The sequence below is a fragment of the Prionailurus bengalensis genome, chromosome A2 (genome assembly GCF_016509475.1).
Source record: "Prionailurus bengalensis isolate Pbe53 chromosome A2, Fcat_Pben_1.1_paternal_pri, whole genome shotgun sequence".
Taxonomy (NCBI): domain Eukaryota; kingdom Metazoa; phylum Chordata; class Mammalia; order Carnivora; family Felidae; genus Prionailurus; species Prionailurus bengalensis.
The window spans coordinates 111,045,022-111,071,113 of NC_057348.1; the positions used below are offsets into that span (position 1 = coordinate 111,045,022).

The 26,092-nt window shown below is 33.2% G+C and overlaps 1 protein-coding gene across 1 annotated transcript in view; it reads left to right on the plus strand.

Annotated features, from left to right (window-relative positions):
• Positions 1–26,092, plus strand: part of HDAC9 (histone deacetylase 9) — a 939,997-nt gene that overhangs the window by 848,906 nt on the left and 64,999 nt on the right. The window contains exon 25 of the mRNA XM_043589049.1: positions 10,558–10,691. Within this exon, the coding sequence (XP_043444984.1) occupies positions 10,558–10,691 (134 nt within the window). The remainder of the gene's footprint in view (positions 1–10,557; positions 10,692–26,092) is intronic.

Genomic DNA, 26,092 nt, shown 5'->3' on the forward strand with positions numbered 1-26,092 from the left:
ATATGCATAGGTTCTACCCACACTCAAGGAGAAGGGGATTATACAAGGGCAAGACTTATTAGAGTCATTGAGGATAATTCTGAGAATTCTGACTACCATACTAATTTAAATATAATCAAGTAAAACTTGAACATGCTCATTCCAAATTCACTCATTCTATCAATAAACACATACTGAACACCTACCATGTAGCAAGCTGTATGTTAGGTTTGAAAGTATTAATCAATTCTTGGCAATTTACTATTTCAAAATAGATTTTTAAAAAGTAGGATTATCTGAAAATGTTGGTTCCTGTTCTCCAAACTTACTTTTCCACTCTCCAATTTTGCTTTCTGGAACTATAATAAGTATGATCCTGTGTCAGCATAATTGAGTATTCTAGAACTAGGTTTACTAATGGAAAAACTAAATAAATGAAAAGAATGATACCATGTATAATATATTGCAGATTTATCTAATAGACCTTTTAAAGCATTAAGAGGTATCCTGAGGTGAGGAAGTAATAGTTACTGATATTGCCTGTGTGACAAGTACTGGATAGATGTATTTACAGACATTATTTCACTGCAACCAACCAGTGTTACTATTCCTGTGTCGGAAATGGGAAGCTGAAGCAAAGATATACAAATGTCTAACAGTGTAAATGTTTGGGTATGTCCTCCATTATCCTCGGAGTTTCCTCTAAGCAGATGTATATCTTCCATCTATTAAACTTTATTAAAAATGTGTTTATTTTATAACAGTTCTCTTTTTCTATGTTAAATTTTATTTATCTGGGTAAGTGTCCCTTATATTTTAGTTCCTTGGAGGCAGGAACTATATCTTACTCATCCATGTATTTCCCTGGCTATTATTGGAGTATATGCTCAGTAAATACTGGTTGAATTTGAGTAGTGCAAACTACTATAATGGGATCATCATTCCTTAGCATGAGTCTGTTCTGCTCTTATTCCATCTCACTTAGCCAATTATGCATGAGCATCCATGAGAGAATAGATCCCATGTGTTTGATACATTATTGAAAACAGCAGTAAAAACTGGTGATTGGCAAATCAAATTGCACTTAGGGCTTGGCAAAAAAAAAAAAATGTTGATGGGTAGAAAAGAATGGTCTTACAATGTCCAAAAGCATTTTCTAGGGATTTTTTTCGTTGCTGGTTTTATATTTGTGTATTTTAAGGGAAATTTATTTCACATGTTTCTGGTTTGTTTACACTTAACACACCAAAGCAATGATTTGTAAAAGCAATTTGGTATCTAGGAACTCTTTCTAAAGTTCCTTTTGAACTGGAAATTATGTCTGAAAATATGGACAGTATTAATAGTTATGAATTGGCTGAATGGTAAGAAATGCACTCACTGAGAGCTTTGGGTTCTCACCCCAACTATATTGTTAACAGTTTGCCTTTATAATTCACCTTTTTAGATACTACTTTTCTCATCCTTAAAATGAAAAGATTGGAATATATAATCTTAAAATTCACTTCTAGATCTAAAATTCCATGATTAAAATCTTCTTTAAAAAATATATTAAAACTGCTATTTGCCAGACTCTGTTCGATGTGCTGGTTTTTTTTGAGGTGACTTTTTATGATTTAAATATTCATTTCAAATATGAAAGAATAATTAATCTTTAGTTCTATTTACAGGTGAAAAAATTCAGATTCACATATCTATTTGAAGTATCAGATTTACATATAATACTGTGGCACATAGTAGGAATTTAGTAAATGTTGATTTGTAAGTGGATCATAGTTGGAGAGAGGGAGGGAGGGAGGGAGGGAGGGAGGGATGGATGGATGGATGGATAGTCAAAATGCCAGTCACCTTTCTTGCCATCTTATTCTCAGGAATTCTTCAGGAAAATGTTTTCCAATTTAATTTTTCAGAAATAATGACACTGAATTCTGTTGTCTCAGACTTTAAGATACAAACCAACTATTCGTTTGTTTTCAAAAGATGCCAAGAATATAAATTCACCTCCTGGAGCATCACTGACTAGAACACTAAAGGGATTTTTACTGTAGTTGAAAGTACCTTCTTTAAAACATATGCAATATTTATAGGGCTGTTTAGAATAAGCCAACTGAAAGATTTAATGATAATAATCTCCATATTCCTTCTAAAATTGATTTCCGGTTTCAATGAACTTGGAAAGAGTCCTAGGACATCAAATAAATAAAGATCTTAGCATGAAATGAATCTTCGGAATATGTTCATAAATTTACATTTTAAGCATGACCTATATATATATATATATATATATATATATATATATATATTTGCCCATTATTAAGGTGATACTTTAATGAAAATTTTTCATTTGCTTGGAATAAACCTTTCTGGCTACAGATGAAAGGATTTTATGGTAGCGACAATGGTTTTGTGAGTTAAATGATCCCAACATCATCAGGAACGAATCACAAGTGCCTACCATATGAATTACAGCACCATGAGTCTTAAAAAGGTATTTCTGTGGAAAGCATTCTTCCCATCTGTAACAATCAGATTCTGCTTTGAAGTCCTGCTAGAGAGTCTTACAATACATGAGACAGCCACATGCTACCCAAACTTCTCTCTCAGCTTGAGTTTGACTGCACTTTCCCAAAGAACAACAGGGCAACTTAATGATGAAAGGGTTTAGAGAGGAAAATGGCTACAGCTTTTGTAATTACACTTCACTGTATGTGCATTCTCCAGTGATCCTTTCTGGATACAACTGTGGAAATTTTTCCAGTGGATGTGCAAAATTAAATTTCACATTAAAATGGGACAAAAGTGTGTATTCTTTGATCCCTCCTATATTGAATCTACAGTGTAGTCTTCACAAATATTTCTGGCCCAAATGAAACTAACCTGCTAAAAATGAGTAAATTATTATTGAGACTTTTTAACTATATCAGAAAGAGTTAGAAAAATGATATAAATCAATAACACGTTAGGTGTCAGTATTTCAAGACACTGTCACTACTGCTGATTTCCACTCCACTACTTCTCCTGAAGGGGTGTGGGGGTGAGGATTGCCTCTGTCATCCTGTTTTGTTTTGTTTTTTTTCACTTGAAGCTTTCCTCAACAGACAGAAAATAATAGTGTAGAAACACTTGAGTGACTGGAAGACTGACATCAGCAAAGTTAAGAGATTAATGTGAGTAGAATTAAAAAGACTTGTTTACTCACTTTGTGTCTATTTCTTTATTAACCAAATGAATCATGACTCAGGTACTTTCTCTGGCATTGGTTCCTGATTCTAAACTCTAATCTATTACAAGAGGGCAAAATAGCAATGGTAACTAAATTGTAGGTTAGAGAGAAGTCCCTCTTCAATGTACAATAGACTCTCTCAGTCTTGGCTTGCGTAAAGAATTCTAATTCAGCCATTTTTGTAATTTCATAATAGAAATGGTCTATCTGGGATTATCTCTCATTTCCCTGGACTTCTATAATAATGTTTCAGTTATCCACAACAGGCATTGCTGAATATACCTAGGTTCTAAAGGAATGAAGTTTATAGAGTTTGGGAACGTTGTTCCCATTTTGCCTTTATATGTTTTACTATTTACGTTCTATCTCATCTCTGATAAAAAAGAAAAGGTAGCAATAAAAAGAACAGGCCTCTTTCCATAATTAAAAAAAATACATAATAACACTAGCATCAAATAAGTGCTAATATGTAGTGGCCATTTTAACCTTACAGGAGGATATTATTTACAATCATATATGAAACTGAAAACCTAGTAGCAATTTAAAAATCTAAACACAGAATTGGTTGGTATAGTAATACATTTAAAATAACATTGTAGAGGACTTGAAAAATGTTTCCCACTATTAATATTTGTAAATGTAAATTAAAAGATTATAATATGATCCTGTTTTATTTTTAAAATACACAAAAACAACAAACATGAAATACTACAAAAGTGGAATTGGTATCTTTGACAGGACTGTGGATTTATTATTATATACATTACAATTATTTTACTACTATTATAAATTTTATTATTTATTAAATATTAGACAATACATTTATATAATATATAACTACACATATATATTATACTATTTATTTACTATTCATTATTTTCTATTATTTTCTAAATTTTCTACAATGAATATGTGTTTGGTTTTCAAAACAGTCTTTTTTTTAATGACAGTAAAAATAAAGCTAGTTAATGTTGTTTCCTTTCACTACCACTATTCTCTGGGAACTATTTGGGGAACATCAGATGAAGTGGTAGAGACATGCCATTTAGAAGGATGAATCCTTTTTTGTCCTATGACTTAACTATTAAATACATATCTAAAGTTTAATTGTTGAACGCTATTTGAGCAAGTTTTCATTTCAAACTACTTTTCTGAACTAGTAAAATTGCTGACACAATATGATTTTGGCCAGAAGTAACACCCCATAGAATATCAAGAAATCAAATTGAAACTGATAATTTGAACCACTAACATATTTACAGCTTACTTAATAATTCTTTTCAGAAGCAAAAAATTAAATTTGCATCTAGTAAATCAACAGAACTGCACAGAAGATTTCTAACTCAAAATGCCCTTCCAATTCTCTTGCTCAGTGGTGTCTCAGTTTTAGTAGTTACCAATTCACCTGTGTTTGGTCATGAAAAGAAATGACATGCTACAATGTAGCTTCCTTCTCATGCTTGTCATTTAATGCTGATTAAATTAAATTAATATGATGCTCTTTAAAATAACCAGGCTGCACACAGGATTCTTTAGTGTAGTAGTAGCAGCAGCAGTAGTATATTAGCGTTAGTACTTTGTTAAAGCCTCATTCTGGAAGTTCTTCTCAAAAGAGTTTAAGGTACCGAATTTCACTTTGAAAGAACTATTTCTTAGAGAATGCCATCACAGTCAATGCAGTAAAGTAATAGGGAAGACTGACAAGTCTGATTTTCAATGACTCTATACTGATTTCACTGACTAACCTGTGCCTGCCCATCTTGCTACACCACAGGTTACTCTCTAAGCTCTACTCCCATGCCACCCCCCAAAAATAATCCAGAAGCTAAAGGCCTATATGGACCCTAAGAACCCAGTTCCATCACCATATCTGGTGATTGCTTGAGCCCAAGATGCACCATGTTACAGAGATGTGTTTTTTTGCTTGATCACTTTTTTTCTACAAGCCCTCACACTCAGGACACTAACCCCCTTGAAAAAACAAATCACTGGCTACGGTTTCTGCTGTCATTTTTCAACTCTTCAGGCTAAGTTTGCTGTAACAAGCAGGATGGGCTTTTGTGCCTTTTTTGAAGATAGAAGTAAAAACTATTAAATGTGGCTTGCAATTATGCCTATTAAAAATATTAAACACACACTCATGCACGCACACACACACACACACAGACACACACACACACACACACACACACACCACTGAAAGTTTTGTCTCACATGTCCTGAAATATAATACCTTTACATTAATAGCCATGCTTGGCTTCTTAAATACCTCATATATATGTACAGCAGTAATGGACACAGTAGAACTCGGGCTAACAAAGCTAAACAGTTATAATTGAATTCCTTACTTTGATTGGAAGAGAGGCCACAGGCCTTATAGAAATTCATTTCTTTACTTCACTTGAATGTTTTGTGCACGCATAACTCAAAAGTTCAGCTGCTTCAATCTGTGGTTCAAAATCACATGGGTAACATGTGAATGGAAATAAACCCTGTAGGTAAAAGAAAGAGGAATTTGGATAGAGATCAAAGATTAGCTTCATTCCATTCTTTCCTTCCACTTTTTACTATCCCATCTAAATTTGGTATTTTATGGGACTTTTTTTTTTATTTCCGAGGAAAAAGTGAACTTAAATCAGATTTGAGATTTTCTCTCTTTCTCTCTCTCTTTTTCCAAATCCATGTGATTTGATCTGCTCAGTAATGACTTTAGATAATTCTCAATTGTTAGGAACCTTTAGTATGAAAGATATGACATACTGGCTTGATTTATTATTATGTGTTTTTAAGCTCTCATTATAGCCCTGGGTTAGGTTATAGAAAAAGTTGTTCTGAATATTTCACAATATTATTAGCAGAAATATTTACCTTTTTGCCTGTATGTAAGTATTGTATTTCTTTTTTATTTTCTAGATTGGAAGTCGTTATTATGTGCTATTAACTTTGAACATTTCTAAGCATTAGGGATCAGAACTTTGCATCACATTTTCTGAAGGCTTAGCATTCTTTTTATAGTAGTCAGGTAAGAAGGTAGAGTTTAGTGTGGCCATCCTCATTTCTAAGTGACCTGTGGAAAAACTCTTATTGGTACCGTAATGCGGTCCGTAAGAAGCGAAAAATATTGCAGTGCTTGAAAACAGTTTTTATGTAATTTTAAAATACTTTTTAGAATAATTTCTGCCAACTATTTAGCAACATATAGTAATTATAAAATTACTATGGTGACTTCTATCAGAGTAGTAGCTAAGTGGATAGAATCAACAATGAAGTGCTTCAAGGTAATGGGGGAAGTGAACTCATCTTATTCATGGCTAACCTCAAGTGCTAGACCAGAAATGAAATTCTAGACGGTTATGGTTTATTGAGTAGATATCTCAGTGCATTCCAAGGATTAAGATGATATTTTTCTGTTGTTCCAAAATGGAAGCAACACACTTTGGTTTGGAGTCTCATTGTTTCACAACTTGATAGGCTTTCATTTAGTTCTACCAACTTTATTCTGAGAATTTCCTTTCTTTTCAAACAAAACCCCACAATGCTTAAGAATAGAAGTCAGGCTTATAAGTATCCCAGGCAGGCTTGCAGAGCATGCACTTCCATATTCAAGATTATTCTTTCAAGTTCTTATGGATGTAGAAATATTCTAAATATTGTAAGTACTATATGAATGAGGAAAAATGAAATAATGTCCTTTCTACTTTAGAATGGATAATGCAAGAAGCTAAAAATTGAATTAATGTAAACATGGAGAAATTAATGACAATACTATAAAGACAAAAAAGATCATTGGTTTGCAAGTGTTGAAGGGTGAATAGGAAGAATAAATAGGTTGACAACAAGGGATTTTTAGGGCAGTGAAACTATTCTAAATGATACCATAATAGTAGATACATGCCATTATGCATTTGTCAAAACTCACAGAACCATACAGCACAAAGAGTGAATCCTAACCATTGACTTTTATTAACAATAATATATCAATACTGGCTTATCAATTATAGAAAATATACCACACTAACAATGCAAGATGTTAGTTATAGAGGAAATGATAGCAAAGGGGTGGGATAGTATAGGTGAATGCTCTGTACTTTCTGCTCAATTTTTCTTTAAATCCAAACTGCTTTAAAAAAATAAAGCCTGTTAATTATTAAAAATATAATTGATTTAAAACTAAAATTTTTATTCCTTACAAGTTCTTAAACCATATTTTAAAAATGAAAAGCCATATTGAGCACATGGTTTTATTTCTTTGCATTCATCTTATTTTTTTTTCAATTGTCCTTAAAATTGGACAGGTTGGATACAATGTTACTTTTTTTTTAATGTTTAATGAGAGACATTTACATCTGGCATTATGAGAGTCTATACATCCTGAAACACTTCTACATGAAAATATCAAAACTACTTTTTAAAACTATGATTTCCAGAAAGATGAAGGAAGGTGAGCAAATACTGTAGCTGTTGGCTAACCTGGGCTATCCCAAATTCTCCAGCTGGATAGAGCTTGAACATTAATAGACTACTACATGTGGGAAAGGGAGTCAAAGTCTTGGGCCTCTGAAGAGAGAGGTTTTTATTGGAGACCAACATAAAGGTAGGAGAAAGGGCCAACTGTAAAAAAAAGGGTGAATGGAAGAGGAAATTCTGATGAATAAAACTATAAGTCTATCTTAGCTAGGGCTATACTGGAGGAAATTTCAAAAGAAATAAAACGGGAAAAACTATTTTTTTTCCATGAGAATTTGTAATCAAGTTTTGGAGTCCACATTTACAATAATTGTGCATTAGAAAAGAGGCCCTTTAATCTAAGAATTTAAAATTGATCCTAGCTGATGGTATCCCAGCCATCCAGTAGAAGCAAACAAAATCACACTCAACCCACGTTTCAAAAATAAATATCAAGTTCAATTAAGGCTTCAAAAACTTCTCACATAGGAAGTTACAGTGTATATGGGCTCAAAAAAAAAAAAAACACCTCAAAACACAGAAGAGAGAGAATTAAGACCTGAGGGTGAATCATCAGAAAAATAAATAGTAAGACTAGGCCCTAAAGACTTTGAATAACATGGGGCGCCTGGGTGGCGCAGTAGGTTGAGCGTCCGACTTCAGCCAGGTCACGATCTCGTGGTCCGTGAGCAATCTCGCGGTCCGTGAGTTCGAGCCCCGGGTCGGGCTCTGGGCTGATGGCTCAGAGCCTGGAGCCTGTTTCCGATTCTGTGTCTCCCTCTCTCTCTGCCCCTCCCCCGTTCATGCTCTGTCTCTCTCTGTCCCCAAAATAAATAAACGTTGAAAAAAAAAATTAAAAAAAAAAAAGACTTTGAATAACAGATACAGGATATATAATAATAATGGGTAAAGAAATAGAATGAAGAAATGAGCAAACACTAACAAACTATAAAAATAACTAAGAAGTTATGAAATCTAACCAAATAAAACATCTGTAATTGAACAACATAATCACTGAAATGAAAATACCAGTATAGATGTTAAACAGCAGGTTAGACACATCTGGAAAAAGAAAGGCTAGAAAGTAGATCTAAAATTAAAACACCTCTAATGCAGGACAGAAAGAGACATACACAATATGAAAGAAACCTTATGAGACATTGAGGATATAATGACAATAACCACATACATCTAATTGGAATTCCAAAATAGGAAAATAAATAACATTATTTCAATAAATTTGAACAATTAAACAAATTTCTAGAAAAATGTAACTTATGAAGATATAGAAAGCATGAGTAGCCCTATAATCTCCAAAAAATTTTTTTCAGTAGTTAAAAATCTTCCTCAAAGAAAACACAAAACTCAAATGGTTTTACGGAAGATTTCTACCCAACTTTCTAGAATGAGATCATGGAAAAAGGGTGTCCCAACCACATCAAAATTCAACATGGTCAATACAGGAGTGCAAAATTATAGATTAACCCCATTCATGAACATAGGTGAAAAAATCCTAAACAAATCACTAGCAAAACAAATCCAGCTGTGTACAAAACAGATAATTACATCATAACCAAGTTTATTTTGCTTCATAAATTTAATGATGGCTTAGTATTAATAATATTAATGTTACAGCACTCTGAAATTATAGGAGAAAAACATCTCATTTTGGTGTAAATAATTAAATTTAACACCTATTTGTAATAAAAACTTTAATTCAAAGTAGAAATAGAAAGGTCCTTCCTGAAACTGAATGAAACCGCAATACAATGCCATGATTCATTCACTTACTTGGTAAATTATACCAAATATTGGCAAAGATATGACTGAACTGGAATTTTTATATACACTGCTTCTCAGAGTGGGGATTGATTATATAGCATTTTACAAATAATCTGGTATTATTTAGCAGATTTTAAGCCATAGAGATTTCACTCCACTGTTGCACATGTGAACCACAAGAGTGATATAAGAACATTCATGGAGGCATTGTTTGTAATAATAAAACACTGGGGTGTTGTAATAACAAAAATGCTAATATCTGTCATCAGGAGATTGGGTAAATGAATTCTTGTATACGCATAATATGACCTACTGGACAGCAAAGAGTTATAGCTACATTTGTCAACAGAGATGAGCTAACAAGATATTGTATGAAAAGAGCAAGTTGTGAAAATAGAAAACCATTCTTATAAAGTAAAAAAAAACACAAAAAAAGCAAAAGCATTATCACCATAAATTCATGGTCCTGATTTCCCAGAAGAAGAGGAGGGATGTTAATACAATACACAAGAAGCTTCAAAAGTATTATTAACATTATTTTCCTTAAACTAGAAAGTGAGTGAACAGATGTTTTGCACATTGTTATACTTTATAATATAGAGAGATGTTATTTTTTTAATTTATTAACTATGTAATCAAATTAATTGATTAATCATAATCAAAGGGATGTCTATAAAAATCTAACATAGTTAATTTGAGGTGATATGAAAAAATTTCCTTTTATATAATAAAGTAAAAGCAGATGATGGAAACAATAAACAAAAGTCCAGCAAATGAGATGATTGACCTTATTTACACTTGCCAAATGCTATTCAAATTTTTTATGCAGGTATATATAGAATGTGTTGTGAAAGGCAATACTGTGCACTGGTGAGCAACCAGACTGATTGCTGTAAATTTTGGTTGTGGTACTTCTTAGCTATGGGATCTTGGATTTTGGTTCCCTCATATATAAAATATAGATAATAATAGCACATAATTTATCAAATTATTATAAGTATTAAATGAGTTAGTCCATGGAAAGTGCTGAGAAAGGAGACACACAGAATAAATGCTCAATCAATATTAGATTCTAGTAATATTCTCTTTTGATTTAATACTCTGAAATGTTGTTTGTGTTATGGTAGGCTTTGGTCATTTGACGAAGCAATTGATGACATTGGCTGATGGACATGTGGTGTTGGCTCTAGAAGGAGGACATGATCTCACAGCCATCTGCGATGCCTCAGAAGCCTGTGTAAATGCCCTTCTAGGAAATGAGGTAAAAATCATTAAAAGTATACTAGAGTAGGGGTAAAGGACTAGGAAATCATGCATACATAATTTTAATTTTTTTTTAATCTCATGTAATCAGAAAGTGCAATGTTGCTCTTACAATTTTAAGAAAGAAGGTAAGCTTTCAGAAGTTTACATGTACTCTTGTTATATGGTATAATTTTTGTCCAGTTAATCCACATAGCCCTTCCCTCAATCAGGTTATTTGCAAGCTTAATAAATAAGTAAAAAATAGGGATGCCTGAGTGGCTCAGTCGGTTGAGCGTCCAACTTCGGCTCAGGTCGTGATCTCATGGTTTGTGGGTTTGAGCCCCACATTGGGCTCTGTGCTGACAGCTCAGAGCCTGGAGCTATTTTGGGTTCTGTGTCTCCCTCTCTCTCTACCCCTCCCCCACTCATGCTCTGTCTCTGTCTCTCTCTCTCTCTCTCTCAAAAATAAATAAACATTAAAAAAAATTTTATAGCTACAAATAACCCTTGGGAAGAGAAATGCTTTGTATACTGACACAACTAAATACACAGTGAAACACTGAAAAAGAAATAAAGAAAATTTCTCTTGAAATTTTCCATAGGATTGTGTCAGTTCAAGTGAGAAAATAAAGCTTCTTAAGAATTTTTCAGCTTTATTGAGATATAATTGGCAAACAAAACTGTAATACATTTAAAGTATACAGTGTGGGGGCGCCTGGGTGGCTCAGTCGGTTGGGCGTCCGACTTCAGCTCAGGTCATGATCTCGCGGTCCGTGAGTTCAACCCCCGCTTTAGTCTCTGGGCTGATGGCTCAGAGCCTGGAGCCTGTTTCGGATTCTGTGTCTCCCTGTCTCTCTGCCCCTCCCCCGTTCATGCTCTGTCTCTCTCTCTCTCTCTCTCTCAAAAATAAATAAACATTTAAAAAAAAATTAAAAGGCAAGTACTATTACTTCAAAAAAAATAAAGTATATAGTGTGATGATTTGATATATGTATACATTATGAAATGATTCCCTCCATGAAATTAATTTGGCACATTCATTACCTCACATACTTACTTTCTGGTTTTGTTTGGTGAGAACACTGAAGTTCTACTTTCTTAACAAATTTTAATTATATAATACATTATTATGAACTATAGTCATCATCTAATACATTAGATCCTCATTCCTTATTCATTTTGTAACTGAAAGTTTAAAACCATTTACTAAACTCTCCCTGTTCTCCCCATCCCTCTGGCCCCTGGCAAACACTATTCTCTGACTCTATGAGTTCAACTACTGTTTTTTTTTGGGGGGGGGGAGGTCTACATAAGTGATACCATACAATATTTTTTTCTATGTCCAATTTATTTCACCTAGTATAATGCCCTCCAGTTTTAACCATGTTGTCAAAAATGACAAATTATCTTCTTTTTAAAAAATTAAATAATATTCTATCATATGCAGATATAAATGCCACATTTTTCCACTTAATCTGTTGATGGACATTTAGGTTGTTTTTGTACCTTGACTATCATAAATAATTCTGCAGTAAACATTGGAGTACAGATATCTCTTCAAGGTAGTGATTTTGTTTCCTTTGGTTGTATATCCAGAAGTGAGTTTGCTGGATCATGTGGTAGTTTTAGTTTCTTGAGGAATCTCCTACTGTTTTCCATAGTGGCTATACATCGTACCTTCCCAAAAACAGTGCACAAAGCTTACCTGCTCTCCACATCCTCACCAGCATTTATCTCTTTTCTTTTTGTTAATGCATGAGGTAGTATCTCATTGTGGTTTTGATTTGCATTTTCCTGATGATTAGTGATATTGAGCACCTCTTCATATACATGTTGGCCATTTATTTATATGTCTTCTTTGGAAAAAACATCTAAATAGATCCTCTGCCCATTTTAATTGATTTATTTGGGGTTTTGCCTTTGTTTTTTGTTTTTTGGGTTTTTTTGCTATTGACTTGTATGAGTTCTTTGTATATTTTAGATATTAACCTCTTATTGGACACATGGTTTGCAAATACTTTCTCCCATTCCATAGGTTACCTTTTCATTTTATTTACCCTTGCTGAGAAAAGCTTTTAGGCTTGGTGTAGTCACACCATCTGTTTGTTTGTTCATTGGTTTCCTTTTGTTGCCTTTACTTTTGGTGTCAGATTCAGATCCAAAAAAAACATTACCAAGGCCAATGTCAGGGAGATTATCCCCTAAATTTTCCCCTAAGAGTTTATGACTTCAAATCTTGCATTTAAGTTTTTAATCCATTTTAAATTTATTTTTGGGTATGATATAAGATAGGGGTCCAGTTTTGCTCTTCTGTGTATGGCTGTTCAGTTTTACCAATACCATATATTGAAGAGACTATTTCTTCCCCATTGTATATTCCCAGATATTTAGTTACAGATTAATTTACCACATGTGCATGAGTTTAGTTTGGGCCCTCTCTTCTGTTCCATTAATCTGTGTATGTGTTTCTAATGCTAGTAGCATTGATTACTTACAGTATACTCGAAATCAAGAAGTATAGTGACTCCAGCATTATTATTCTTTCTCAAGATTTCTTCATCTCTCTGGGGTCTTTGTGATTTCATATGAGTTTTAGGATTGTTTTTTCTATTATTGTAAAAAATGCCTTTTGATAAGGGTTTCATTGAATCCATAGATTGCTTTGAGCAATATGAACATTTTAATAATATTAACTCTTATCCATGAACGTGAGATATATTTCCATTTATTTGTGTCTTCTTCAATTTCTTTCATCAGTATCTTACAGTTTTTGGTGTATAGACCTTTCCTTGGATACATTTATCTCTGAGTGTTTTATTGTTTGTGATGCCATTGCAAATGGGATTGTTGTATTTCTTCTTCAGATAGTTCATTGTTAGTATATAAAATCTGATTTTTTAATGTTGATTTGCATCCTGCAACTTTACTGAATTTATTAATTCTAATAATTCTAATAGTTTTATGGTGGAATATTTAGGGTTTTCCATACATATTGTGTTATCTCTGAGTAGAGACAATTTTACTTCTTCTTTTCCAATTTGGATGCCTTTTATTTCTTTTTCTTGCTTATTTGCTTTTACTATGTTGTAGATTGTAGTTAGTATGTTGAATAAAAGTAGCGAAAGTGGGCATCCTTGTCTTTTCTTGATCTTAGAGTATGGTGTTAGCTGTGGGCTTGTTATATATACCATTTATTATGTTCAGGTATGCTCCTTCTATACTAAATTTGTTGAGCTTTTTTAATCATGAAAGGATATTGAATTTTGTCAAATGCTTTGTATGAATGTATTGAGATAATCATATGACTTTTATCTTTCATTTTGTTAATGTAATGTATCACAATGTAATTTATCACAACCTATAAAGATAGGTTGTCTGTTGAGATCTTCCTTTTTTTATTGATGTAATCATTTGTCACTATAAATATCCCTCTTAGAACTACTTTTGCTACATCCCATAAGTTTTGGTGTGTTGTGTTTCCATTTTCTTTTGTCTCAAGATTTTTTGAAATTTCTCTTTTGATTTCTTTGACCCGTTGGTTGTTCAGGAGCATGTGGTTAAATTACCACATATTTGTGAGTTTTCAATATACTTGGAATGCAGGATGATTTCGGTCTTTTAAAATTTGCTAAGACTGGTTTTATGGCCTAATACATGATTTGTCCTAGAGAATGTCCCATATGTGCTTGAGAAGAATGTATTTGCTGCTGCTATTGGATAAAATGTTTTGTATATGTCTTTTAGGTCCACATGGTCTAACACGTAAAGTCTGTTGTTTCTATATTGGTTTTCTGTCTGGCTGATCTATCCATTATTGAGAGTGGGGTATTAAAGTCCCCTAATATCATTGTATTTTGTCTGTGTCTTTCTTTACATCTGTTAATATGTGCTTTATAAGTTTACTTCTTCTATGTTGGGTGCATAAATATGACAATTGGTATATACTCTTGATGAATTGACCCCTTTGTCATCATATAATGACCTTCTTTTTCTCATGTTACAGTTTTTACCTTACAGTTGTTTTTGTTTTTGTTTTTGTTTTTGTTTTCTGATACAAGCAAACCTACCCCTGCTTTATTCTCATTTTCATTGGCATGGAATATCTTCCTATCTCTTCATTTTCAATCTCTGTGTACTTAAAACTGAAGTGATTCTCCTGTAGGTAGCATATAGTTAGGTCTTATTTTGTATTTATTCAGCCACTCTGTTTTTTGATTAAAGAATTTAGTCCAATAAATTTAACTGCATAAATTTATGCAGGCTTCCTTTTGCCATCTTGTTTTTTCTGACAGTTTTGTAGTTCCTTTCTTCTTTTCCTACTGTCTTTCTTTGTGAATTGATGACTTCCTGTAGTGGTATGTTTTAATTTCTCTTTCTTTCTCTTTTGCATACTTCTGTAGGCTTTTGCTTTGTCATTACCATGAGGCTTGCAAAAATCTTATATGTATAATTGTGTATTTTAAGCTGGTAACATCCTAACTCTAATGTATACAGAAACTCTACATTTTTAAACTCGCCTCCCATGATTGTTTTTGATATCATAATTTATAGCTTTTTATATTGTGTATTCTTTAACAAGTTATTGTAGTTATAGCTATTTTAATACTTTTTTCTTTTAACCTTTACACTTGAGTTTTAAGTGATTTCCCTCTGTCATTATAATATTAGAGTATTCTGAATTTAATTATGTATTTGCCTGTATCAGTGAGTTTTATACTTTCATATATTTTTAGGTTACTAATTAGCATTCTTTCGTTTCAGCTTTGAAGAACTCAATTTAACATCTCTTATAAGGCCAATCTAGTGATGATGAATACTTCCATTTTTTATTGTAAATTTGTATCTGTCCTTCAATTCTTAATGACAGCTGTGTTGGGTAGAATATTCTTGATCAGCAGTTTTTTCTTACTGCAATTTGAATATATCGTCCACCTTCTTTCTGGCCATTAAGTATTGTGCTGAAAAATCCACTAATAATATTAATGATACTCCCTATCTGTGACAAGTTGCTTTTCTCTTGCTGTTCTTAAGAGTCTCTCTTTGTTTTTAACTTTTGACAACTTCATGTGACTTGGTGTTGATCTCTTTACATCCGTCTATTTTGATACTCTTGGGATTTCTATATTTGAATGTCTGTTTCTCTCCCCAGGATAGTTTTTAACCACTATTTCTTCAAACAAGCTTTCTGGCCATTTCTCTTCTCTTTATGGAACTCCTATAATGTATATGTTGATTTGCTTGATGGTGTCCCATAAGTCCTTTAAGCTATCTTTACTGTTTGCATTCTTTTTTTTTTCTTTTTGCTTTTTTGACTGGGTGAATTTCACTGCCCTATCTTCCAGTTCACTGATCTTTTCTTCCATTTGATCTAGTCTGCTCTTGAATATTTCTGTTGATCTTCTTTGATCACTTTGTTCATGTGTTGTTGTCCTCACTTCAATGACCATCTTCACAGCTGTTATTTTGAATATTCTGTGGGGTAAATCTTATCTCCATTTCATTAGAATCAGTTTCTCGAGTTTGTCTTCTTTTGTTTATATTATATTCCCCTGTTTCTTCCTTTTCTTTAACTCTCTTTGTTGGTTTCTGCACATGAGGTAAAACGTCCACCTCTCCTAGTCTTGACAGAATGGTCTCTTGTAGGAGATGAACTTCATCAGTCAGCTCAGCCCAAGCTCCTTGTTACTTCTTAAGCCTTTGTGATTGTTCAAGCCACAGTCTTTGTTGTTAGTGGCTCCCCTTAGTTGACAGTATGCCAAGATCTATCAGTGTCCCTAAGGTGAGGATCACAGTCAGCACCTACATTTAGGTTAAATAGAAGCTAGATCCATAGATAGCAGCTGGGAAATTGTGTAGGCAAACCCCTTCCAGGGAGGCACTGTGAAATGAACATTTTTGTCTGTTCTCTCTGTGCTGAGCCTGGGTGTATAGACATGGGGGTGGAGATGGGCAGTGCTCCTATGCCTATTTAAAAACTCCTTATTTGTTTGCTGTAGTCCCCAGGGACTCATGAACACAGGTACTCTTTGCTCTCAGAGCTACATGATTTAGGGGCCCATTATTTGGGTGAGAGCCATAAAAGTTGGGGTGCTAGATGTGTGAATAGACTCCTTCCAGAGAGATAATGGTTACTTGGTTTTATTGCTGGAGGGAACCAGAGGGAGAAGGCAGGAGAAATGCCTAACCAGCATTTTTAGGCTCTAGGGAGAATCACAGTCAGCACATTGATATGTGCTAATTAGAAATCAGATTCCTCAGGCAGCAATTTATAAAGTATGTGGTCAAGATATTTCCAAGAAAAATGGGGAGATGGGAGATTTTTTGCGTGCTCCCTCTGTGCTGAGCCTTGGGGTATAGCTCTTCTCCCACACCTAAGAAATGTTATTTGTTTGCCATATCCTGTGGGACTCATAAACACAAACCCTGTTGGCATTCAGAGCTACATGTTTGGGGACCCCATTCTATAGGTGGGAGCCTTAAAAGTTGGGGTTTTGGATGTGTGGTCCAAACCACTGATTTCTCAAAAAAAGCTGGGAGTTGGGGGTTCCCTCCCAATTGTATGGTGCTGTGTTGGTCGTGGGGTTTATGGTGAAGGTGTATCTCAGTCTTTCCTACCCATTTTGATGGGGTATTTTCTCATTTGGTCAATGCATAGGAGTCATACAGCTAGTTTCTGGATTTCTCTCAGAGGGAATTGTTCCATGTACAGATGCACATTTGATGCATCCATGGAATGATGGGAAATTTAGGAGTCTCCTATATCACCATTTGGTCTGGACTTTTAAAAACCTTGACAACCTTTTTCTGTTTATTTATGAATTCTCTAGTCTAAGAGATATTATTCCCATCTTAGAGATGGTGATAATGAGTCTCAAACAGGTTGGAGAAATCCTTTCAAAGTCATGCAGCTAGAATGCATTAGATCCAAATTTTGAACTTGAATTTGCATTGCCAAACATGATTTTTTTTTCTTTCACATTATGTGACTAAATTGCAACATATTTTTCTGATTACTCTGTAGACATCAGATCACATTACCTTTAGGTTCACTTTCAGATTATGGCAAACTTTTGAACTAATTAATTGCAAGTCAACAAATATTTCAGTTTATATATATTCCTTAATGTTACCAATTCTTTTTATTTATAGTGAATGTTTACAAGTGTTAAGACTGTTTTAGGTTTTACTTCTTTCATGAACTTGCAATGTGACTACTTAAGAAATAAACATATACAAAATATTTTTTTCAAATCTGTCATGTATATTACTTTTAACAGTAACTTAAGCTTTTGCCTGTAGTATTTATGAAGGGGAAAAAAGTATTTTCTCATCTGCCTGCTGAACATGCAAGTTTTATTGTCATCATTATCTTACAAGTCTGTAGTGCTTCAACTTGATTATTGTGCCATATTTATTGAGATAAATATGTACATTTTTTTATTTTAAGGAAAATATGAGAAAGAAAGCTTAAGCACTCTTTAAGTCTTTTCTCTATTGTATAATTTTAGATAAGACAATAACCCAAAAGATGTAGCTATCTAATGATTAGGGTTCTTATTAATAGATTGTTATTTCAGATCACACATAGTTCAGAGTGTCTAATATTTTCTAAATATTAGTCTTTCTGAGTTTCCTATGAACAAATAATGTCAAAAATAATGTTTGGGTGTTTATTGTATTAAAGGTTTATCAGTTAGTGTTGAGCTGCCCTATGCCTACCAGAAAACATATTTTGCATATTCACCTTTAGTCACAGCTTACTTATTTGATTTTAAATGTGGAAACATTTTAGAGAAGCAGACTGGTTTTAATATTTACATTATAAAGGCTTATGCCAGATGTGCAGAAAATCACAGTAGGTTGTGGATTGTGGCTCCATGGATGATTGACCTGCCTAGAAAGAAATGTTACCCAGTTGCAAAAGCCAACTATTTTTCCAACTATGTGAAAGGAAATTATGGATTTCACTGGCTCTCTTTGAGCACATCCATTCAAATGAAATTCTGTTTCTTTGTGCTGGTAATCACTACACTTGGCCTACTTTATTCTTCCAAGGGAGGATTACCAATGAGAATGGAATAATTTTTTTTTTTTTGGTGGTCTCTTTCTTTAAGAGAGGACTCTGTTTCAGAACATATTGAAGTCCATTGTGTGGAGTTAAATGGTTGTGTTTTGTACCTTCCTTCCACTGCTGGACCTTTTGACCAGGATAGGATATCTTTAGTCATTTTATTATACAAGCTATCCCTAAAGATCAAATAGATTGTTTTCATAAAGCAATTAGTGACACTAGAACAATGTCCCCTAATTTAAAGTTTGAGATCTATTCTCAAACCTTTCTATACCCTTTCTCTGCATTGTTAGAAAGACCAGGCTTAAGATAGAGGAAAGGATAAAAATGTCATTGGTCAATCTTAAACATGACCATATGGATGTATAGATACTAAAAATTCCAGTAAACAATGACTGAAATGCTTGTTTTCAGCTATATTAACTCTTTAATCAACTATAATATCTGGATGTCTTATAGTAAATTTGATTTAGTTATTATAACACCTTAAATATTACCTTGTCTTTTTTCATTGGTTATTTTTAATTGCATAAGCACAATCTAAAATTTCTGTATTATGAGCTAAGGGAAAACAAATTTAAATAATCTCTGGTTTTCTGTACTTTTTCTATTGAGAATTCTTCAGAGTATAAATGAAATTATAATTTTCCCACAAGATTCTTTAAGGGAAACAGATGGATTTGGTGTATTGAACTTTGAAAGGTAAATTTTGGTGTGTCATGTCTATCAGTATGCAGAGGAACAAAGCTTAGGGAAAGAAGGATTTTTTTTAATGAAAAATGGAAGAAAAATACATGTGTGTTGTGCATTATAATTCATTTGAAAAAAGGAAATGAAAACGTAATACTTGAAACAACTTAAGAAACAAAGAGTTCTTCTCACTTTCATTGACAATATAATTTATAATCCAAGGTCTGGCTTTCTATATATTTTTCAGTTCAGAGGTCATCATGACTAACAGCATGACTGCATTGAAGTTTTAGATTTCATTCTTTTAGAAAAAGCAATATATAATAAGGCATATTGCATGTACCTCACCATTTTGAAAAGTGCATACATGTAGTTTTCACAGTGGTTTTACATAGTAAAGTCTAGGTAAGAAAATTTTTTAAAAAATCTTTCAGTTACCAATTATTGCAATTTCAAATCCCAATTTCCCTCCAAACTCCCTTTTCAAGTGATTAATAGGGCAATTATAACTTATTATCTGGGATTTCACTTTTACAAATAGCAAAATATAGTAAAGCTTGAGCTTAAAACATTGGCAGAACCTACTTTGGCTTCTCAACACTGAACATGAAATTGAACTCAAATTAGGAAGGTCAAGAAGGGCCTTTTTGAAGGACTCTGCACTTTGTCAGATGTATTTATTCATGTGCAGAGGATTAGAATTCATAAACATTTTGCCAGTTTTTTGAATGCTGTTTCTTTTCCTTGTTGTTCTTGGCCAAGCCATGTCAATACAGCAAAATGCTGCTTCGTATGACTTATTATCAGTAGAATAATATGTATTACATAACCCAAAGGAATTATAAAATCAGCAGGAACTCTTGGCCTGCATCTTAGTGTAAATATATAGATGGGTACCAAAAAACTTGATTTTTAAAAAATTAAGTTATCTGAGTGATGCAACCAAAATAGGTATTTTTCTTCTTAAATATTTTTATTATGAAAGTGATCTAATTAGCAAAATGTCTTTTAGCTATTCTTTAAAGAAATAGGCACAAGGTCAATCAAAATAATATACTATTGGATTAAAGCTAATTTGAGCATGGTACAGAAAATTCCTTGAGGCAACTGATTTTGAAGACCTACCAGAAGTCCATTTTTTTTCTTTTTCTTGGCAAAGTTCAGAATTTAGACTTATCAATCCAATCAGTGTATGATGAATATTTTTGAACTTCATTGAAGCACTTAAAAACACTAGCTTGGGGTTTGCAAGAAACAGAAGTGACTATCTAAATGAGAAGAATCCGGTTGCTTGAAATGGCATCAGTGATCCTTATGAAAATAGTTACATCATTTTTAGAATTAGTAATAGAAACATCTGCGAGGTTCTCAGAGAAACTGATTTTGGTAGGTTCTCAGAGAAACTGATTTTGGTACTCTGCATTTGTGCTGGCTAGCAAACAATGGCACAGTTACTTTGAGGCCAGATTTGCCTACTGTTATGCAAAGCCAATTAACAGCACCCTGGGTTGCTTCCCCTGAAAGAAATTTCCCCAAAAGGTGAGAAAAGCTTAAGCCCTTGGCATTCCTATGGAATCTAAAACAAAAACATTGAAAAACTTCAGGCAGGTAAAAGAAAGGAGAGGACATATAGGAGGAAGAGCCTTGGGTAGTAAGTTGAAAACAGGGCCATTAAAAGGCCACCTGTCAAAACAGAATAAATGACAGTTTTAAGCTTGTTAGATTAAAAAAAAAAAAAACAAATTGCTGTAGACATGGAAGCTGTTGGGATGATGCAACAGCCTCTGGTATTAAAGGTTCACCATTTATATTTGAGTCTATGGCAATTTTTTTCTTTCTTCTTTTTTAAAAATGTTTTCTTATTTGAGTACAGTTGACAAACAATGTTAACCTTAGTTGCAAGGGTGTAACATAGTGATTCAGCTTCTCTATATGTTATGCTGTGCTCACCACAAGTGGAGCTACTATCTGTCACCATAAAATGCTATCAAAGTATCAATTACAGCTTTTTTAAAAATCTCATTAACTCTTATTAAGGTTTGGCTTTTACTCCTTCCTTCCTCCATTCCTTTTTTCCTTCCTTTTTCCCTCCTCTTCTCTCTATCCCTTCTTCCCTCACTCTCCCCACTTCCCTCCCTTATTTCTTTTCTCTCTTTCCTTTTCTTTCTTTCTTTCTTTCTTTCTTTCTTTCTTTCTTTCTTTCTTTCTTTCTTTCTTTCTCTTTCTTTCCTTCCTTCCTTCCTTCCTTCCTTCTGTCCCTTCCTGTCTTCCTCTCTCTCTCCTTTTCTTTTTCTCCTTTCTCTTCTTCTTCATAATAACTGCTGTCTCCTGTCGAGTAGGCTCAGCTGCTTTCATCTGACTTGGATTTCAGAAACAGTGACTACACTTAGTGGTTGTGTGTTTTCATAATCTTCCCAAGGTGACTTTTTGCTCTAAAGATGCTGAAAAAGTCACTTGGACTGACTGTAGTAGGTGTTGACAACCACCCCTGAGGTGAACTTTTGAGATGGTATTGTGCAAGTTGGTCATCAGGGGTTTGTTTGCTTTAGATTTTGAATAAAGAAGTAGTGTTGCCATCTTTTCATCCTTCAGATTATATATGACTGACTCCATTGGGGAATTGGTATGAATCTGGCAAAGCCTGCAAGCTCTTAAATTGTTGGAATTCATGAGTAGAGAAAGGGAGAATTGAATACAGGGACACTGTATGATAATACAGAACAATGTTTTTTCCATGGTTTTCTCTTAGATTATGAAACATATCCATGCTCTGAAAGGGAATGTATGAATAATCTAAAGAGAATAAAAATGTTTTGGAAAATAATATTTGAAGATACTTTCCATTGTAGATATGTTGCATTTCTTGTATTTACAAGGCTTATGAGAAATAGAGCCAAAGTGATAGGTGGATTTTTTTGTTTGTTTATCTTTTTTAGCAAATGCCAAATAAAGGAGAAGTTATCTGGATAATTCAAAACTCCATCGTGTACATCTCACATATTGTTTGTCTTTAGGCTTTTCAGAAGGTGTTAAAAGGAATGTGAGCTGGAAACCTAGATACTTCAGAGGGTTCTGGTTACCAATAAAAGAGAGAAAGCATTTCTTTTCAGTGGTGAAACAAACATGTTATGGCATTCATTTATCTGCCCTTTCATTCATTAGTCTTTTATTGGACATATATTTTATTTCCAAAACTTCTAATACAAATAAAAGTAAAAGCAATATAAACAAAATACTTTGGGAATATAATATAGGACCCTTTGTTTTTAACTATGAGGATGGAGAAATATTTTAATAGATATTATAATAGATATTAACCTTTCTTGGACTTGAATAAAAATGAGATTTTGGCAAGCTAAAACCAAAGGAAAGGATTTATCTCTTGTAGTAAAAATACATAGATAAAGACAGTAAGACTTCTTAGAATTGTGGGTGGTTCTGTTTGGGTTTGTTTGTTTTGGGCACTGGAGAGGCTACTTTGAGTGGAATAAAAGTAAATAATGAGGCTGGATCAGTAGAATGGAATAAGATAAGGAACTGGAATTTCTGTGGAAAATATGGAAGAGTTGAACTAATAAGCCCCATGCTGGGGGGTAAAATAATGACAGAACTGTGTATGATTTTTCAAGAAAGCATACTCTTATACAAGAAAAAAAAATCATTAAGGAGATAATCATTAGGAAGAGTTTTCCCCTGATTATCAATAAACAAAATAATAGTCTATCAGTGATATGTTAGAGCTGGCTTTCAGTGGCTTGTGAGAGCTAATTGTGTGTGTATATCTCTACTCAATCCTGAGTTCAGTGACATCACACTGGTATCTTGAAATAGGCCTTGGTGGGAATATTTTCACCATGGAATTCAGCAAATGCTACAAATTACAGCTATTTCTGTTAAACATTTGCCAGCACACCACTGCTACATGATGTGAAGCAGGTCTTCTTAGCAGAAAATTGACATTTGGAAAAGAGTATAGTACAAATCGCTTTACTAAACAACAACAACAAAAATGTAAGGAAAAGCAGTTTAAAAACATGTAAATTAAAGAAGAGAAAATTTTAAAAACATATGAGTAGGAAGAAAACTAAAGATCAAGGGCAGTAAAACAGGAGGACTTACCAACTATAACTATCAAATTTAAGCTTATTTGAAAAACAGGGGCAAAGAAACAAGATTTTTGGCATGTAGAATGAACTAAGCCTTCTTTATAAAAATTAATGTCTAAACAGTGGACATTGTGTTAGGAAACTACACATAAAGCACTGAGAAAACTTGCTTTCAATGTTATTGAAACTTCATCTTAATATGTACCTTTAGATACATAGTTTGAAATGTTTTCTCATTGTATCTATAACCTTATGTCAAGGCTTAAAAATATTGATAGTATAAATTATCCAACGAATTGCATTCCTTATTCTCTTTCCAATAGACTACTATGCCTCCTTTTTACCTTTAAGTTCATTTTTAACTCTTTAGTTCTTGCTGTAGGTGTTTAAGTATACCATTAAGTCCAAGTTTGCTGTGGTTAAGTGTCATAGAAACTGTGGGATACTATTCGGATATGACAGTGAATAGAGGCATCTGTTCATAGTCTTCCTTCTTCCATTCATTAGCTTCCAATCATTAGCTGATTCATTAGCTTTGAATGACGCATTAAACCAAATGGATCTAAAAGATATATTTAGATTACTCCATCTAAAAACAGTGCATGGTATATTTTGTCATGGTAGCTTGGGATGAAATTCAGTAAATAGTGCAATAACATCAGGAATAATCTCAGAATCTAGCCTTCTTGTCCCTTTTATTTTATTCAAGTAATCCTTTAATATTTCATGTGGGCTCCATGGCCATGACTGTACCCTTTGTTTCTTGGTTCTCCTGATACTCTCATAAGACTCGTTATGTTTATATCACTTCTCTTGGCCAGAGATGTTTCTTTATTGCTATGTTATGTCATCCACATGTAGGTAGGGTGCAGGCAGACTCAATCTGAATAATCTCAGTAATCTGTCAGTGTAGTAACTTGATTATCAATGGAATCCATCCTGATTGACTTTTTTTTTCAATCTTTTTGGTCAAAGATTTTAATGACTTCAAATCAATAAAGAGGATTATTTTGAGAATGACTCATGAATCACAATATGGATAAAATTATAACCAGATTTACTTAAGCAATCAAATTAAACATATACAACTAATTGAAGACATCTCCAAGACAATTATTTAAATGAAAGTTGAGTTTTAACTACCATTCCCTCCTCACTAGGGAATTGATAATAGTTCATCAACATGGAAGGTCAGATCTATATGGCAAACTGCTTCCCTTATCCTCTTGGTCTTGATCACTATATTCTTCCAAAGTTTCACAATATTTTTCATCCTGACACTGAACCCTTTCTAGATTTTTTCTGTGTTGCTTTGCATGTTATAGTGGGTCTTTCAGTCCCTTTGTAGGTAAATTTGTAGCCTGTATCTAAGAATATAAATTATTTTTCCTGAAATACCTACAATCTCACCTTTTTACTTAAATGCACCATAATATGTAGAAAAAATATGGAGTTAATAAACATATTTATTCCCCTATTCTTTTATGTCAGAAAACATATTGTCTTTTTAAAATGTTTTTTGATTGTAAAATACAATATTCAGAAAACTGTATAAGGTATGAATGCACAACTCAAAGAAATACCACTAATCAAGCACATATATCACCACCAACCAAGTGAAGAAATAAAATAATGTCAGCACTTCAATAGACCCCATATTTTTCTTTTCCAATTAGTACTCCCCTTCTTAATACAAGATTTTAATTTACCAGTTTTTTAACTTTATATAAATGAAATCATACAATATCTATCTTTTTGTATATAACTTCTTTTGCTCAATACATGTTTATGAGATTCATTCATGTTATTGCAGCTAGCTATAGTTCATTCATTTGCATTATTATGTAGTATTATTACACTTCATAAAAGGAATATCTAAGAAAATGCCACACTTTACTTATTCTGGTTTTAATGACTATAGAGAATTTTTCCAGTTTGGGAGCCATTATGTACAATGCTATGATGGACTTTATATATATATTTATATTTATATTTTTTGTATTTGTATTTATATTTATAAATATATATATACATATATATATATATGTTTCTTGGTGCATTTCTTTACACATTTCTGTTGACTATATATCTAAAAGTGGTACTGCTGGGTTGTGGGACTTGTATGTGTTTAGTCTTTGTAGATAATAACAAACTTTTCCAGAGTGGTTGTCACAATTCATATTTACCAATAGCATGTGACTGTTTCCATTGTTTTACATACTTCCAGCATTTGGTATTGTCAGTCTTTTAAAATTGTTAGACATTCTGTTGTATGTGTAATAGTTTGTCGTCATGGTTTTGTCTTGCCAAAATACTAATGAAGTAAAGCAGATCTTCATCTACTTTTTGATTATGTGTATATTCCATTTTTGAAGTACCTTTTGTCCACTTTCAGATTGTCATTTTTCTTACTGATTTGAGCCGTTGTTTATGGATTCTACTGTTGGTTTCATGTGGTGAAATACCTTGTCTATTTACCCTTGTAATTGTGCCCTTTGAAAAATAAAAATAATTTTTAATGTATAATCTGTTATTTCCTTTATGGTTAGC